Source organism: Syngnathus leptorhynchus, chromosome 7, assembly GCF_054491065.1.
Source record: "Syngnathus leptorhynchus isolate UIUO chromosome 7, UIUO_Slep, whole genome shotgun sequence".
Taxonomy (NCBI): Eukaryota; Metazoa; Chordata; class Actinopteri; order Syngnathiformes; family Syngnathidae; genus Syngnathus; species Syngnathus leptorhynchus.
In genome coordinates, this window is record NC_141201.1 from 12861224 (window position 1) to 12879888 (window position 18665).

The 18665-nt window shown below is 41.4% G+C and overlaps 2 protein-coding genes across 2 annotated transcripts in view; one reads left to right on the top strand and one right to left on the bottom strand.

Moving 5' to 3' along the window:
* Positions 1 to 18250, bottom strand: part of appbp2 (amyloid beta precursor protein (cytoplasmic tail) binding protein 2) — a 134090-nt gene extending 115840 nt beyond the window's left edge. The window contains 2 exon segments of the mRNA XM_085916750.1: positions 4988 to 5076; positions 17892 to 18250. Coding sequence (XP_085772876.1) covers positions 4988 to 5076; positions 17892 to 18029 — 227 coding nt within the window. The 5' untranslated portion in view covers positions 18030 to 18250.
* LOC147054813 (general transcription factor II-I repeat domain-containing protein 2-like) lies at positions 1105 to 2944 on the top strand. The gene is made up of 2 exons (XM_085916367.1): positions 1105 to 1777; positions 1815 to 2944. Exons 1-2 carry the CDS (start codon positions 1105 to 1107, stop codon positions 2942 to 2944), a joined length of 1803 nt encoding a protein of 600 aa, XP_085772493.1.
* Positions 18251 to 18665: the final 415 nt, after the last annotated feature.

Below are 18665 nucleotides of genomic sequence, written 5' to 3' on the forward strand. Positions count from 1 at the left end.
GTTTACCAAACCCACGTGTTTCCTGGTACTTTGTTAACGCTACAATATACCGTAATTTTCGGACTATAAGTCGCTCCGGAGTTTAAGTCGCACCAGCCATAAAATGCACAATAAAGTGAAAAAGAACATATAAGTCGCACCGGAGTATAAGTCGCACTTTTGGGGCAAATTTATTTGTCAAAATCCAACACTAAAACCAGACATGAACCAGCAACAACATGCGAAACGATACGGTATGCTAACGTGACATATACACAAATGAGGAGCTGAGAACGAGCCTGACTTAACATTCAGAGATATTCAAATAAGTATTACATAAATAACATGTTTATCAAACCATCTGTGTCACTCCAATTCATTAAATCCATTGATCGTGCTTTATGTAAACAATGCCGCGTTTGTGCCGCATATGCTGACGTCGGACCCATTGTAAGTTGCATTTCTAATTATTCCACAGACCCATATAACGATATATAAAGTATATTTCAAATAACTATCATATTACAACAATATTATCAAACCATCTGTGTCACTCCAAATCATTAAATCCATCAATCAAATTGCTCGTTCTTTATGTCAACAATGTCGCGCATGCGCTGCAGAGATCTAGAATAAAACTATATTGTAGCGTTAACAAAGTACCAGGAAAGACGTGGGTTTATATCACAACAATATTATTTAACCATCTGTGTCACTCCAAATCATTAAATCCATCGATCAAATTCGTCCTCCTTCATGTCAACAACGCCGCGCACGCGCGCCGCACAGATCTAGTATATAACTATATTGGAGCATTAACAAAGTACCAGGAAAGACGTGGGTTTATATAACAACAATATTATCAAACCATCTGTGTCACTCTAAATCAGGGGTGTCAAACGTACGGCCCGCGGGCCGGTACCGGCCCGCCAAGGGGTTCAGTCTGGCCCGGGGGATAATTCTGCATTATTAAAAAAAAAAGAATGAACTTCATTTTCTTTCAAATCTGCAGTTCCTATATTGTCCGCTAGGGCGCTGCGGCGGAACTAACAGCAGAGTGAAGCACCGATTGGTTCTATCCCTTTACCCGCTTTTTCTGTTGACGCTGGCACCCTCATCAGCGAAATGTCACTGTCAAAAAAGAGAAAAGTGGACACAGAGTGTCGGATTTTTCAGGAAAAATGGACCTCTTCCTATATGTTCACGGAGGTGAATGGGAAACCTGTGTGCCTGGTGTGCATGCAGCAAGTTTCGGTGCTTAAGGAATACAATATTCGGCGCCACTATGAAACTCAGCATGGTGAGAAATACAACCGCTTGCACGGAGAAATGAGAAGACAGAAGGTAAATGAAATGTTGGTGAGTCTGAAGAAACAGCAATCTGTTTTCACCCGGAGCCGAGAGGCCAGTGATGCTGCGGTGAAAGCCAGCTATCTAATTGCTAGCCAAATAGCATTAGCATCAAAGCCGTACTGTGAGGGGGAGTTCGTCAAAAACTGCATGCTGAAGGCTGCCGAAATTGTGTGTCCTGAGAAGAGACAAGCTTTTGCCAATATTAGCTTGACGAGAAATACCGTGGCAGACAGAATTTCGGAACTATCGACAGATTTGGACAGCCAACTGAAACGCAAAGTGGAGTCATTTCTGGCATTTTCTGTTGCAATTGATGAGAGTACTGATATTACAGACGTCGCTCAACTGGCCATATTCATTCGTGGAGTTGACGAGACTTTGACTGTCACAGAGGAGTTTCTCGAGTTGGTGCCTATGACCGACACCACAACAGCTGATACACAAAGTTTGTGTACGGACGATTTTCCGCTCCGTCGTTGGAGCGCTGGACAGAGTCGGGGCGGACTGGTCCCGTGCCGTAAGCCTGGCTACTGATGGTGCGCCGTCAATGATTGGGAAAAAGGCAGGTGTTGTGACAAAGCTCAGAGAGAAAGTACAAGCCGCAAATGGAGGGGGTGATTTTTGGACATTTCATTGCATTTTGCATCAGGAGGCATTATGCTGCAAGTCGTTAAAAATGGATCACGTCATGGAGGTGGTTGTCCGAACTGTTAATTTCATCCGAGCCAGAGGTCTCAATCATCGTCAGTTTGACAGCCTTCTCAGTGACTGTAACATTACCCATGGTCTGCCATACCAGACTGAGGTAAGACGGTTAAGCAGAGGTGTTGTGCTGAAACGCTTCTTTGATCTACGTGGGGAAATCGGACAATTCATGGAGAAAAAAGGAAAACCTGTTAAGGAATTACAGTGCCCACTATGGCTGATGGACCTTGCATTTATGGTTGATATTACAGAGCACTTGAATAATCTGAACAAAATGTTGCAAGGACGCAAAAAAATTGTAACACAGTATTATGACAGCATACGTGCATTCAAGTTAAAGCTCACGTTATGGGAGACGCAGATGGCAAGCGGTGATCCTGCTCATTTCCCCTGTCTAAGAGATGTGTGCGCAGCAAGCGTTAATCCTGACGTGAAACAGTACAAAGACAAGATTTCAGGGTTGCTGAGGGAGTTTGAGAAACGATTTCAGGTCTTTAGCGAACTCGAGACAGAATTTGCAGTTTTTCGCTCACCATTCACGGTCAGAGCTTCAGATGTCCCCGTTGACATGCAACTTGAAATCATTGATTTGCAGTGTGATGTAGAATTGAAGGACAAATTTGCCTCTGTGGGCTTGGACACATTTTACAAGTATCTCCTACCAGGCTATCCTAAATTGACAGCACCGGCTGCAAAAGTGTTGTCCATGTTTGGGACTACCTACCTTTGTGAGCAAGTTTTCTCAGTAATGAACATTAATAAAACGAAGCTGCGCTCAAAGCTCACACATAAGCACTTAAATGAGATTCTGAAATTGGCTGCTACTCAGGACATGATGCCTGATATTGATGCACTTGTGCAGGCTAAAAGATGCCAAGTTTCAGGGGCAAATACTAAGCAAGACTAAATCCTATGGAATGCTGCTTTCAACGTTGCACTATAAAAATAAACAGCTGTGGATGTTTGCTGTAGTAATTGCTGTGAAAGTCAGTGCTAGTCAGTAGCAGATTTACAACAGAAGAGTTTTTTGAGTAAAATATTATTTCTTATGCATGCCATATGTTATGTATGTGAGTTATTTTTTATATGTATACATTTTATGCATTAACAAGGAAGGGGACAAATTTACTTAATCAAATGTCTGTTTAAAACAGCTGCCACTTAAAATTTCAAGTGTGTGGAGTCAATTCATGTGTTCAAAATTGCTTCCCAGATGTGGAAAATGGGTTTTAAATCATTTCTAAATTTTGATGTGTTTGATGTATTTTAACATGCAGGACAGTGATTTTAAGTTCCACAAAACTGTGACTAAATGTTTTGCAACATTGTACAATCACTGTGATCAGTTTTCATGCATAATGCACTTAAATAAATGTTAAACTGAGTAAAGGTGTTGTTGAAATTGCACATACTTTTCTTAAAAACTCTTAAGTTGTTCATAATATATTTAGTAAAAGGACAATTCATTTAATATAACAATTTTATCATTTACTTCTTCTCCTTTGCACTAATACAAAGAAAAAAGTGGACTTATTGTTACTTCTATGTAATTTTGCAATGAGTTTACTGGTCTGGCCCCCTTGAGATCAGATTAAGCTGTATGCGGCCCCCAGACCAAAATGAGTTTGACACCCCTGCTCTAAATCATTAAATTCATCGATCAAATTCTTCTCCTTTATGTCAACAACGCCGCGCGCGCACGGCACAGATCTAGTATATAACTATATTGTAGTGTTAACAAAGTACCAGGGATGACGTGGGTTTGGTAAACGGCTCTTTATTTAACAAAACAAGAGTTCAACGAGCCAACAACTACTGAATTTCCAGCCACGGAGGTGGAAGAGAGCTCCATAAATAGGACCGGGCGTGCTTAAAAGCCATGTCCGAGCCCCATCCACCGTCCCCGGACAGCCACCCGGCCGAGCGCCGGCCCCCGACTTCCATCCACGGAGGTGAAAGAGAGCTCCCGTCGAGAAGAACCGGGCGTGCGTAAAAGCCATAATAGTTTTTCAAACCTTCTGTGTCACTCCAAATCATTAAATCCTTCAAACTCTTCGTCCTCCGTGTCACTTATAAACAAAGCCGCTAATGATGCCGGTAGTACGTGGTCATCTTCGTCATCCCGTGATCGAATCCTTTGCCCTTTATGTAAACAACCGAGGCGCGGCACGGGTGACGTCACTTGCAGTTCAAATGACAGTAATCTCTTGCTACATCGCGGTTCGTTTATCGCGGTTTCACTACATCGCGGATTTTGGAATTTTGTGAAAAAAAATCACATATAAATCGTTCCTGAGTATAAATCCCCCACTCCACCCAAACTATGACAAAAATCGCGACTTATAGTCCGAAGATTACGGTAATTTTCCATCTTCAAGAGTCCCTTTATTCAGGGATTTACTATTTTCATTTCCCATTTTTACTTCGTATTTTATGTTTTTGTGTTGTAACAACAATATTACAACAATATGAACACATAAAAACATATAATACTAAGTAAAAATGGGAAATGAAAATAGTAAATCCCTGAATAAAGGGACTCTTGAAGAAGATGGAAAATTACATGATAAGTATATTTTTCTGATTGTATAATGTATATGCCAAAGTGGAAGAAAAAGAATGGAGTAGAAGGAAAAATAAAAGTTGACATATGAAAATAGTGGTTGAAAATTTGGAAGCCAGTATGGATAGAAAGAAAAAGGATCAAAGAAAAAAAGTAAAGACAAAGAATTGCAATATGCTAAAGTATGGCTAAGAATATCAGAGGAGATAAGAGAACAAATTCAAAAGACAAAAAACAAAGGTCAAAGGTGATGAGTCTGCCAGTATGTTTGTCAGACAGGAGGACAGTGGGGCCCCAGTGCACAGGCGCTCAGTCGCAGCTCAAAACGCAAGAGGTGTCTTTAGCAGCAGCTCCTGCTGCTCTTACGCAAAACATAGGTAGTCTTACCTTTTGTCTGAAGCTCGAAGAACTTTAGCAAACACTTCCAGGTCACAAAACTCCCCTCCTAGCTGGCAGAGCCTGCCCTGCTGGTAAAGCTGAGAGACACAAAAAAAAGAGACTTTTATGACCACAAAATGTGAAAAGGCTATCTGCCCATTAAAGATCAAATGTGAAGTAAACTTTTTTATACTAGTTTAACGGCTAAAATTATTTCATGCATACCTTTTTTGTTTTTTGATGTAACCTACCCAGATTCGTAATTAGACCCATAACAACACTCTTAACAATGAAAAGCTTTTGTTTGGCAATCGACAGTAATCTGAGATGACAATTTCAAGTACGCCGTGTGTTCAGTCAGCCATTGTGCTGTGGATTGTCCCATTCACTGCTCTCTTTGTCATTATCAGCGCGTTTTTCGACAAAATGCCTCAGTGGTGTGTACCAATGCAATGTTCACAATAAGGCCAACTGTTATTTGAGTGGCCAAAAGATAAGACGCAAATGAACACTTTTTGTCCTCGCAAAATGAATTCTTACCGGAGTTGACGAGTGGTTTTTTTTTCTCTTGTTTTCTCAACCATTTTGCTGATGATGAAGGTTTTGATAAAGGTAGGTGTGATTATCATCAATTTTGAAATACATGTAGAGCAGGAGTCACCAACCTTTTTGAGGCTGATGCATTCACAAATATCTTGCCAGTGTTTCTGGCAGTGGCAGTCAATGTAGTCCCCACGTGCAGTCGCACGAATGCAGAGCGGCGCAGGCGTTTGGAGCATGGGACGCACAACACAAATTCACTTTTCCCATTTCTCCACTGGACATAAAGAACGTTAACTTTTTATGCACTACACCTTTTGTGAGCCAATTGGCTTTGGGAACGTACCGCGTGACACACTGTGTTGCGTGACACACTGTGTTGTGTACCGGTGGACTTTGTGGTGAAAGTAGAGAGCCTAATGCAGAAAAAGATGATCATCCGAGAACTACAATAAGTCAAAGTAACATTACGGGACAAAAGTACAGGAGCAGGCTTTGAGAACTGTGAGTAAGGAGCTTGGGCCTTGTAAGTTTTATAGTTTTTTTTTAATTCTTACTTTTTTTTCCCAGCTGTTGCAATGTACCGAGACAGTACCATTGTTTACATTTCAGTATTAGCACAATGTCTGCCACTCGATTTTGAAACGTTTTTTGTCATCAGAAGGGTGGAAGGTCTGTGGGACTTAAAAGTGGGGATGCACAATATATCGTATTAAAATCGATATCGGACAATGTTTGTCATTTTCAGGGATGAGAATGGCAAATGTGAAAAAGCACGGAAAAGTAGCGGGAGGGAATATATAGTGTGAGTGTATGTAGACACGCACACACACACACACACACACACACACACACACACACCGTAATTTTCGGACTATAAGTCGTTCCGGAGTATAAGTCGCACCAGCCATAAAATGCACAATAAAGTGAAAAAAAAACATATATAAGTTACACCGGAGTACAAGTCACACTTTTGGGGCAAATTTATTTGTCAAAATCCAACACCAAAAACAGACATGAACCAGCAACAACAGGCTAAACGATACGGTATGCTAACGTGACATATACACAAACGAGGAGCTGAGAACGGGCCTGACGTAACATTCAGAGTTATTCAAGTAAGTATTACATAAATAACGCGTTTATCAAACCATCTGTGTCACTCCAATTCATTAAATCCATCGATTGTGCTTTATGTAAACAATGCCGCGTATGCGCCGCATGTGCTGACGTCGGACCCTTTGTAAGTTGCATTTCTAATTATTCCACAGACCCATATAACGATAAATAAAATATAATTCAAATAACTATCATATTACAACAATATTATCAAACCATCTGTGTCACTCCAAATCATTAAATCCATAGATCAAATTGCTCGTTCTTTATGTCAACAACGCCGCGCGTGCGCTGCAGAGATCTAGTATATAACTATATTGTAGTGTTAACAAAGTACCAGGAAAGATGTGGGTTTATATAACAACATTATCAAACCATCTGTGTCACTCCAAATCATTAAATCCATCGATCAAATTCTTCCTCCTTCATGTCAAACACGCCGCGCACGCGCGCCGCAAAGATCTAGTATATAACTATATTGTAGCGTTAACAAAGTACCAGAAAAGACGTGGGTTTGGTAAACGGCTCTTTATTTAACAAAACAAGAGTTCAACGAGCCAACAACAACTGAACTTCCAGCCACGGAGGTGGAAGAGAGCGCCATAAATAGGACCGGGCGTGCGTAAAAGCCATGTCCGAGCCCCATCCACCGTCCCCGGACAGCCACCCGGCCGAGCGCCGGCCCCAGACTTCCATCCACAAAGGTGAAAGAAAGCTCCGTAGATTATGACCAGGCGTGCGTAAAAGCCATGTCCGAGCCCCATCCACCGTCCCCGGACAGCCACCCGGCCGAGCGCCGGCCCCCGGCTTCCATCCACGGAGGTGAAAGAGAGCTCCCGTCGAGAAGAACCGGGCGTGCGTAAAAGCCATAATAGTTTTTCAAACCTTCTGTCTCACTCCAAATCATTAAATCCTTCAAACTTTTCGTCCTCCGTGTCACTTACAAACAAAGCCACTAATGATGCCGGTAGTACATGGGGCCCTCCGTCATCTTCGTCATCCCGTGATCGAATCCTTTGCCCTTTATGGAAACAACCGCCGCGCGGCACGGGTGGCGTCACTTGCAGTTCAAATGGTACATCATGGTTCGTTTATTGCGGTTTCACTACATCGCAGATTTTTGAATGTTTTAAATTTGTGAAAAAAGTCTTATATAAGTCGCTCCTGAGTATAAGTCGCCCCCCCCCCACCCAAACTATGACAAAAACGCGACTTATAGTCCAAACATTACAGTAGTTACAAACAAAAAAGTCAATACGATGGTCAAAATTTACAGGATTTTGCCAGACCCAGGTGGTAACCCTAACTATTATCCATAAAGATTCTTTAACTCAGGGATGAGAATGGCAATTGTGAAAAAACACTGAAAAGTAGCCGGGGGTCTGGGGGGGGTCGATGATTGATATATATATATATATATATATATATATATCCCTAGATCTATCTAACTAAATAACACGTCTACAAGTGATGAAAACCCAATCGCAAATTCACATTGTGGCGGTGTAAAAATACTTCTCCGCATAAATTAAGTTAACAAGTGCAAATGGTGTGACGAAAGTAGCGCCAAAATGCTGCCAAAAATAAGGCGGATGTTGTCTCATCACTGTTGCCAGTAAATTAGATTTACAGAAGCAAGCCAATTTCCGTAAGAGTCTTGCGAGTCGCCGAGGCTAACGGTGCCCGGCCGGTCCCCCCATATAGAAACAACATTTTTTCAACGGATTTACAGAATTCACGAAAATGATACTTTCGACAGAAAAACCATGGAAATCTGCGGATCCGTGGAAAATTCTCATCCCTGATGAACACCTTGCTCAACCTTTGTAAATCGTGTGCTTGGGATATAGACCTAAAATTGTGAACAAATATTGACTAATGGTTAGTCCTAATAATGCATTTTACAGTTTGCTTTAAAACTACTCAGAATTTACTTTACCAAATACAATAAAACAGTGTTCCCTTTTCTTTTCAACACTTTATACAGGTGTGTGGAATATTTGGATTGTATCAATTTAACTTTACAGGTGTACACGCATCAGTATTGTAACAACCTAAGTCTGTTTATGGAGTTTTTTTACAAACTCATTCCCATTCTTCAAACAACAAATTCAATTATGGATCTTTCTTGAAAACATGTAAATTTAGAATAGAGTTGTCTGTTTGATAGCAATAGCTTGTAGATTTCTACTATAGCACCCTTTTTAAATATATCTTCACTCAATTTCTTGAGCTTTGGATTGGGGGCTGTTGTGAAATTCTTGTTTCATTCCAATTTAGCTTCGAAGTTGCAAATACTTGAAAACATATTTACTCTGAAGTAGGGCAGCACAATAATGGGACAATATGCGATATGGGTGTTGGATATCGCAATATCAATATTACTGCAATATTTTACATGTTCATAAAAATAATATACTTTTACCATCTAATGAAATCTATTACTTTAAATTTGGGGAAATGAGAGGGCTATGTATTCTGATTTAAATTAATGTATGTGAGACAAAGTTTGAGGTGCAAACATTTACACTTAACAAGTATTAGCATAGGGCGGCTTGGTGGGGCACTGGTTAGCACGTTCGCCTCACAGTTAGGAGGGTGCCAGTTCGATTCCATCTCTGACCCTCCCTGTGTGGAGTTTGCATGTTCTCCTCGTGCCCGCGTTTCCTCCCACATCCCAAAAAACATGCTTGGTAGGCCGATTGAGAACTCCAAATTGCCACTAGGTGCGAGTGCGGATGGTTGTTCGTCTTTGTGTGCCCTGCGATTGGATAGCAACCGGTTCCCCCTCCTACTGCCCGATGACTACTGGGATAGGCTCCAGCACGCCAGCGACCCCCGTGGGGACAAGTGGTATAGAAAATGGATGGAAGGATGAAAGTATTACCACAAACTTACTCTTACAGTGCTCATGCTAAAATTTGTTTTATTTTCGTAAAAACCTGATGTAAACTGCATCTAAAAACATGAGCTGTAACGTGCCTCGTTTTCTGTATACTTAAATAAAATGAAAAATATTATATCAGAAATCCAACAATAATAACATAGACAGGCTGTCAAACCAGAACTTTAACATGATTTCTTTTAAATTAAATTAAATCTTGTAAAAATTATAATTAACAAGTGCTGCAAGTTGTCTTTCCTTATACCATGTAATTTAAAATTAATGGTAATACTAACCCTGAAAATCAACACTGCACAAAAAAATTATTCAAGGTAAACATGTTTTTTTGTTTGCAACAACTACCAACTTTGTTCACTTTCAAACAAGTACACTGGTAATGAGATGTAGCTACAGGCGGAAGGACCAAAAAGCGTCTCGGAACATGAGCTGTTTGCTTTTGGTACCATACTTTCTAACAAGTTTGTACAAGTGTGGAAAGTTGAAATGCTGCAGTAATATTAATATCTCTGTGAAAATCGGACATTTTTTTTGTAAAGTGTGACAGTCTCAAAACTGTCCTTAATCGTAATAGATCAACTATTACTATTATTGTGGATTAACTCTTATGTGCTTTGTGGTTGTGATCCATATAATAGTTGTGTGTCCTCTTGACGGACTCACAATTTTTCAATATGACTTCACACAGTAACTGCGTCTGTAATAACTTCTTCCCTGAAGCCGGTGTAGTCACATATTTCAGATGTGCTATTCTTTTTCGGCACAAGTTCATTGTTTACGTCCTTATTCATTTGCTCCTCTCGGGCCTCGCCCATTGCTTCATTCCTTTGACCACAGCTGGGTAGCTGCTCACTGGTCACCTGGGTCTGCTCTAGCCTATAGGAAAGCAATATAAATGGGTGTGGGTTACAATGTGCATTTAAGATTGCGTCTGATCTGGTCAGAATCAGGTAAACGCTAACGTGTGCAACAAAGTATGCAATAGTCAAGTCAAGTTAGAAAGTATTAATGTCTGTCAACCTCAGGTCCTCAAGAGCTGCTGTACTGAATGTTTTCCATGTCGTCCTGGTGAAACACAACTGATTAAAATGATCAGCAATCAGCAAACTCTTAAGTAGTTTGATCAGAATCAGCTTTATTGACCAGGTTTGTTTATGCCAGACAGAATTTGACTCAGGTTGATCTCAGCCTCTGTAGAACATTTAAATGACTGACAAACTTCAGGTAACTAACAACATTTAAGTGGCGAGAGCAGGATGTTATTGCACAGTGATGTCTTTGAGTCTCTATGAGTGGTGTGAGTTCATCAGAGCAACAGCCTGGAGGGAAGAAGCTGTGTCTGCTGGTTTTGGCGCAGAGCGCTCTGTAACGCCGTGCGGAGGGGAGGAGTTTGAACAGACTGTGCCCTGGGTGAGAAGGGTCTGCGGAGATGTTACTTGCACGTTTCCTGGTCCTGGACAGGTACAAGTCTTAGATAGATGGTAAGTTGGTCCCAATTATCTTTTCCGCAGTCCTAACTGTCTGTTGCAGTCTGTGCTTCTGTTTGGTGGCCAATCCAAACCAGACAGTGATGGAGGTGCAGAGGATAGACTGGATGATGGCAGTGTAGGTTTTCAGCAGCTCCTGTGGCAAGTTGAACTTCCTGAGCTGTCTCCGAAAGTACAATCTCTGCTGGGCCTTCTTCCGAACAGAGTATGTGGCCAGTCTATTTCAGGTCCTGCGAGATTGTGGATCCCAGGAACTTGAAGGTGTCTGTGGTGGGAATAGCATTACTGAGGATGGTGAGGGGTGGAATTGGCAAAACGTCTCTTCTGAAGGCCACTGTCATCTCCACGGTCTTGAGCGGGTTCAGCTCCAGGTGGTTTTGGCTGCAACAGTGGACAGCCGCTCCACCGCCTGTCTGTACGCAGTCTCGACATGGTCCCGGATCAGTCCAATGAGAGTGGTGTCGTCCGCATACTTCAGGAGCTTCACAGAAGAGTCACCTGAGGAGTGTAGCGAGAGAAGAGAAATCGGGAGCGCCAGTTCTAGTGGTCCGGATGTCGGATGCGATGGTGCCCAGCCTCACCTGCTGTCTGCTATTAGTCAGGAAGCTTGTGATCCAATGACAGGTGGAGGCAGGCACCGCGAGCTGGGTGAGCTTCTGGTGGAACAATAATGACCCTGATTAATTTTATTTTGTGGACACTATTGTGTTCCTTGCATTTGTGCTCGAATCTTTAGAGGTATTGACTGTGCCATTGGGATATGGGAAAACCATCTGTTGCCAAAAGATCACGTTTGGATAACATCTATAATAGTCTCGTCAAGTATCCAGGATGACTGATTAAAATATCAATTGTTGATTTTGCTTGCTCTTGTGGACCACAGGTTTCCTGTCAGCAACCAGTTACACCAATAAAAAGCCATTAAAAGTCACATATTTTGGGATGTTTAAAGGTTTTCATAATGTTGTGCACCACACTTGTGATCTCTGAATGGTCAGAGGGGGAATGTTAGAGTCGGCCTATTTGGCACCAATAATAAGTAAGGTGACTTGGCCATTGTGTCATTGTGACCTTTTCCCCTGGTCCAGCATCTTCTTATGTATGTATGACACCCTTGGAACCATTTTGGACAGATTAGACTTTTTATGGCAATCTAATACAAAAAGCTTTCTGGCATACATTAAATAGTTAAACTGAAAATATATTAAAGATAAAAAAAAAAAAAGAGAAAATGTTCCCTCAGAAGCTTTCATCCAGCACTGTATGAATAGCATAAATATTAAAGATCACAAGACCAGGGATGAGAATGGCGAGAGCTGTATATTTCGTACTAACTCTACACCAGGGGTGGGCAAATCTTTTGACTTGCGGGTCGAAGTGGGTTATAAATTTTGCCCGGGGAGCCGAACGAGGAGCAGATTGTTGTTGTGTTTGTGTGAAGTACCGTATTGGCCCTAATATTAGACCCAGTTTTTTTTCATTGAAATAAAACTGAAAAATGGGGGGTCGTCTTACATTCGGGGTCTAGACATTTGGATCGAGACATTCGATCACAACGCTAGATGGTGCCCTGTCACAAAGAAGAAAAATACAAATAGCGGTAGCACTAAGAAGAAACAAAAAATAGCGGTAATAATGAAAAGAGAAGAAAATAAGAGAAGAGATAACAGAAAATGGAGAAACGTACAGACAATCTGGATAAAAGTAGGTCGAAGATCGGCCAGGTTAACCGGCGTCTCAGGAGAACTTACGATGCAAACTTCAAGAGGATGGTGATAAATGAGCCAGAGTCTTCAAACAATTGCAAAGCAGCTGTGAAATATGGTGTCACAGAGTGCAATGTACGAAGATAGAGAGCTCAAAAAGATCGCCTAAAAAATCCTCACAATCAGAGAAAAGCTTTCCATGGTTCTCAGAGCGGCCACTTTCAAGAGCTACGCAGGAGGGTGTGCGCGTACGTGGAGGAGAAACAGAAGGACGGGATGCCCATCAGCGGAGCTGTCATTCAGCTCAAGGCCGTGGAAATAGCCAAAGAACTAAACATACCCACCGCTGACTTCAAAGAAACCCTCAGCTGGTGTAAAAGAATGATGCGGCGTAACAGACTAACGCTGCAACACAGAACAAGTCTGCCCTCTGATTTTGCAGATTATCTGTTGTCTTTTCAGCGCTATGTGATCAACTTAAGGAAAAATTACCCACTGGATCAGATTGGCAATGCTGATCAGACACCTGTGTTTTTTGACATCCCAACACCTGTCACTGTACACGAGAAAGATGAGAAATCTGTTATTATAAAATCCAATGGAAATGAGAAGAGCTGCGTTACCGTCATGTTAGCCTGCCTCGCAGACGGAACCACATTGTGTGGTTTCAAAATGTAAGACAGTACCTAAGAAGGCGATCCCAGCTGGCATTATTGTACATGCCCAGGAAAAGGGCTGGATGGAAACCAAGCTTGTCGTGGACTGACTCAAGGTTATGTGGGGCAGACGGCGTGGGGGACTCAGAAAAACGAGGAACATGCAGATTTTGGATGCATTTCGTGGACACTTGTCTGATCCAGTCAAAAAACAAGTGAAGGCGATGAACAGCGACTTAGTGATCATTCCGGAGGATTGACAAGTCAGCTGCACGTGTTGGATGTTGTGGTCAACAAACCATTCAAAGACAATCTGTGAAAGAAATACACAGAGTGGCTCCTGTCTGGTGATCACGGACTCACCGACAGGAAAGATTCAGAAGCCTCCAGTACATTTGCTCTGTGAGTAGATCCTCCACGCATGGAATGCAGTTTCCCCAAAGAGCATCATCCACGGGTTTAAAAAATGTTGCATATCAAATGCCCTAGACAGCAGTGAGGATGACATGTTATGGGAAGAGCCAGTGGAGCCAGAGGATGGGAGTGAGGACAGTGACACTGAGTACAGCGAGGCAGATGATGTTTGTGAGGAGTAGTGTTCTGACATGACAGACCTCAGCTCCTCTCAAGTTTAAACCAGTTTGCATTATTTTATTGCAATGTTTTTCCTTGTTCAGATTTGTTTGTGAGCGTTCAGTTTGATGGTTAATGCAGTTATTGCAATTTTGTTGTTTTATCACAGTAGATAGGTTTAGGTATTTACATATCAAAAACCAGAAACCATTCATTTACGAATGTGATGGCACTTTAGTTTACAAATTAAATATTCAGATATTAAGATGTGGTAGACAGTTTTTGCATGATTTGTATAAAAATAAAAATTTGTGTTCAAAAATTTGTTTTCAAACTTGAGTCTTGAAAACGGGTGTTATAATCGGGGTCGTCTTATATTCAGGCCAATACGGTAATATAAACGACATGTAAAGGTCACTGCATAAAATGTTTTGGCCTTTAGTAGGTAGTAAAGCATGGATATTCAAAAAAAGCTTTTGGAAAACAAATGCATTTATTAACAGCATTAAAAAATATATATTTCACCAAAAAACTACTATCAGTGATTCTCATTAAATACGACACTGTTATTCAAAAAAGGTTTTTTTGAAAACAAATGCATTTATTGACAACATTAAAAAATATATATTTTACCCAAAAACTACTATCAGTGATTCTCATTAAATACGACACTGTTATTATGAATAACAGTCTCAATCACTGCAGCACCTTCAGTTCAGGCTTTATTTCTAGTACGTGGCCCACCCCCTCTTACGTTTATGGATGTGGCCTGCATTGAAAAACACCCCTGTATGAAGAAATTGGGCGCGGTTTGCTTCCATCCATCCATTATCTGTACCCCTTGTCCCCACAGGAGTCGCGCGTGCGCTGGAGCCTAATGCAGCTGTCATCGGGCAGTAGGCGGGGAACACCCTGAACCGGTTGCCAGACCATCGCAGGACACACAGAGACGAACAATCAGCTGCACTCACACCTATGGGCAATTTGGAATGCTCAATCAGCCGACCGGCATGTTTTTGGGAACTGGGAGGTAACCGGAGAAAACCCATGCAGGCACGGGGAGAACATGCAAATTTCACACAGAGAGGGACGGAGGTGAAATTGAACGCGCACCCTCCGAACTGTGAGGTGGACATGCTAACCACACAGATGAGAATGGCAAATGTGAAAAAGCACGTAAAAGTAGCGGGGGTTGGGGAGGGGGGGTTACATTAGCTACATTAGAATTACATTAGCTAACATTAGTTAGTTAATTAATAACATTAGCTTACATATAACATCATGTTATTTTCTAAACCCACCTGGTTGTAAAAGTAAAAACGTAGCTTTGTGTTTTTTTAGTTCAATGTGCTCCTTTAATGTTCCTAGCGCTGCGACCTCCATAGCTGATCATATCTTGACAGAGAATACACAAAACCTTCCCCGGGAAATCTACTTTACAGATATGTTCAGTCAGGCACGTGGTTACAGACTGTGTTCCGAGTTGTACGTTGATGCTGGTCTCGAGCCATGCCCATCTGAAGCAGTTCTTGATCCCGTTCGACTTGACTATTTCCCTGGCTTGACCCTTGTCTTTTTTCTCCAAAACGTTCGCAATGCTGGCGAAAACGTTTGCTGAGTAGGCCCTAGATCTATCTAACTAAATAACTCGTCTACAAGTGATGAAAACCCAATCGCCAATACACATTGTGGCGGTGCAAAAACACTTAGTTCTCCCCGTAGGTTAACAAGTGGAAATGATGTGACGAAAGTAGCGCCAAAATGCTGCCGAAAATAAGGCGGATGTTGTCGCATCACTGCTGCCAGTGAGTTAGGTTTACTCCAGAGGCAAGCCGATTTCCGTACTCACATCTTAACTAATTTTGTCTTGAGACACTTGCCTAAAAATGTCGTCGCGGCGGGCGGGGGAATGCTCGCGAATCGTTGAGGCTAACATTGCCCGGCCAGCTGGCCGGCCGCTCCCCCTATGTCAGGGGTCGGGAACCCAAAATGTTCAAAGAGCCATATTGGGCCAAATAAGATAAAAACCTTTTATAAGGCAACATAGACCGTCAATACATAAGCTGTATGCTGACTAATAAAATAATTAAAAATAATAATAATAATAGTGGTATCAATTTGATCATTTCTTCTTGCGGCCCATTAGAGTTCACGTACCTGCATAGCAGAGCTGTTCGATATCGGAATTGATGTCCTTGATCTGGTGATCGGTGATATTGTTCGTGTGGAGGGGCATGTCTTCAGTTTTCTGGATGATTTCGGTTTTATTTTTGAAGTCCAAAAATAGACACTCGGATATTTTATTGAATGAATCCCTTTCCGCGCAATATTATCTCCCGGGCTGCAACAAAACTTGCAGCAGTAGTAGAGTTTGGAGATGCAATCCACATTTTGGAAATGTTTTTTCGGTCCTCAAATTTCCCCACCAGCACTGCAATTGCACATTTCCTCTCAGTTGCAACTTGGTGATCGGCAGCAAATTTAGCAAGCTTTATCTGAAAATGTCGCTCCAAATTCCTCTCCTTGTTATTTGACAACTTCTCATTGCAAATCAAACATGCAGGCAATGCTTCAGCATTGGCAATGAAAGCAAATAGTTCAGTTCATTCTTTCTTAAAGCCTCTGTTCTTATTGCAATCTTTCTCTTTTTGCCCTTTGAATCCATTGCCAATCACTCACACACCTGTTTGTTTACAACTCGCATGTGCTGTGGCGTAGACCATGACGCAATTTTGCCATTGGACGCCATTCTTAAATTTGGTATTTTTAATATATTTACAACTACAGAGATTTTTACAGCATGAGAATGGCTGTGTCATGATTCCCATATAGAAACCATATTTAAAAAAACAACAACAAAAAACAACAACATGTTTTTCCATTTTTGCAAAAATTCCAGGGAGCCACTAGGGGCGTGCTAAAGAGCCGCATGCGGCTCTGGAGCCGTGGGTTGCCGACCCCTGCCCTATGTATATATTAAAAAAAAAAAAAAAAATCTCAACGGATTTACATAATACACGAAAATGATACTTTTGACAGAAAAAAAAACACGGAAATACGCGGATCCACGGAAAATTCTCATCCCAGTAACCACTGCGCGGAAGTGCTAACCAGGACGCCACCGTGCAGGCTAGACTTCGTATTTTCGCGTAGAGGATGGTTTGACCGCAATTACTGGCCCCTCATCCCACTGAGCATCATATTTAACGTGTACAAACTTATATGGCCACAATCGGTGATCCCTAATTTAAGACGTGATACACAGCCGTATATTTAGAGCAGGGGTCGGCAATTACTTTTGGACGCGGGCCAAAAAAAATTCAGACAATGGCATCGCGGGCCATTGCTTTTTTTTAGGGGGAGGGGGGGATTTTAAATTATTATATTATATTAAAATAAACATAATCTTACTTTTAAAATGCATTTAATTTAATTCCATTTGAACAGACCTTGTTATGTTGTTAATTTCACAAAATATAGACTATTTTTTACCTTGCCCACTGGATGGGGAGACAGGACACTTTGGTTTTTTTTTGCATAAGATTACGTGCACAATACTGTTCCAACCTGTGCGTCATCGATAACTGCAACAGGATGTTCCACCTGTTGATGTCACTAAGGACTATCATACCTCAATAAATGTTTCGAATTTGATGGGATTATTGGATGGCATACAACAATCCCATCAAATGTGTGCCCTTTTTTTCTTTTAGAAAAATATGGGGTTTAAAAAAAAAATTTTTTAAATATATTTTCATGACATCATATTAACGTCATCTCGCGGGCCAGACAGAATAGATGGCGGGCCAAAATTGTCCCCCGAGCCCCTATTTGCGAGCCACTGATTTAGAGCATTAACACAACTCGCAAATTGAATAGAAATTAAAACAAGATATCCTGCACCCCTGACTAGTGATTAGATGGTCTTACCTTATAATAGACATCGAATTGTATGTTTTCTGGGAGCGAGCGTACGTCCTTTCTTGATCGAATGTAATTGTCCACCACAACCGAAATAGCAGTGTTATATAGTGACTCTGGAATCCATTCGAGTTCCACCGCGGCCATGTTGTTTTCCTTCTCCAAAAGAACAGTTACAGTCAACTATACACCTCCTAATACGGCATTAGATATCAAAACTATTGCCCTAACGATCATTACATTATAGGTATTGTCTCATCTTTATTATTCGTGTAAACACTAACACTGTCAAGACACGATCCATGTCCGTGACTGATACACGATCCATGGAGCGCATGCGCAGAAATTCGATGGTGTTTGATCGCTAACTACGGCAAATACACTAGAACAAAATACCTATATGGGTCATTCCGAACCAAATAATCAAGCCTTCTTAGTTGAAGTAATGCCCTGAGTCCAAATTCACTGGCTGTGTCTTCAGAAGGCCGTTTTTTCTTCCAGTTTTGAGGCTACATGACGTCATTTTTGGATATTGTTAGATACGGATTTTTAGCTATTGATCTGACTCCAAATTGCGATCAACACTTAACACAAGTGATCAGATCAGATCACGTTGAATGTCGCTTTCCTGTGGAACAATGCAACTAAACATTTGCTAAGTTTATCTTCTTAATAAACTAACACAACACATAATAATAAAGAGTAACTAGTCCTACCTAAACATTTCAACACATATTAAGTAAATGTGAGGTAACTGTTATACAGTTCCTTAAACAAACATTG

Excerpts from the sequence above, each read along its gene's own strand:
- LOC147054813 (XM_085916367.1), top strand. The coding sequence starts at position 1,105 with ATGTCACTGTCAAAAAAGAGAAAAGTGGACACAGAGTGTCGGATTTTT. Across the intron at positions 1,778-1,814 it reads CACAACAGCTGATACACAAA|CGCTGGACAGAGTCGGGGCG; the intron begins GTTTGTGTACGG and ends CCGTCGTTGGAG.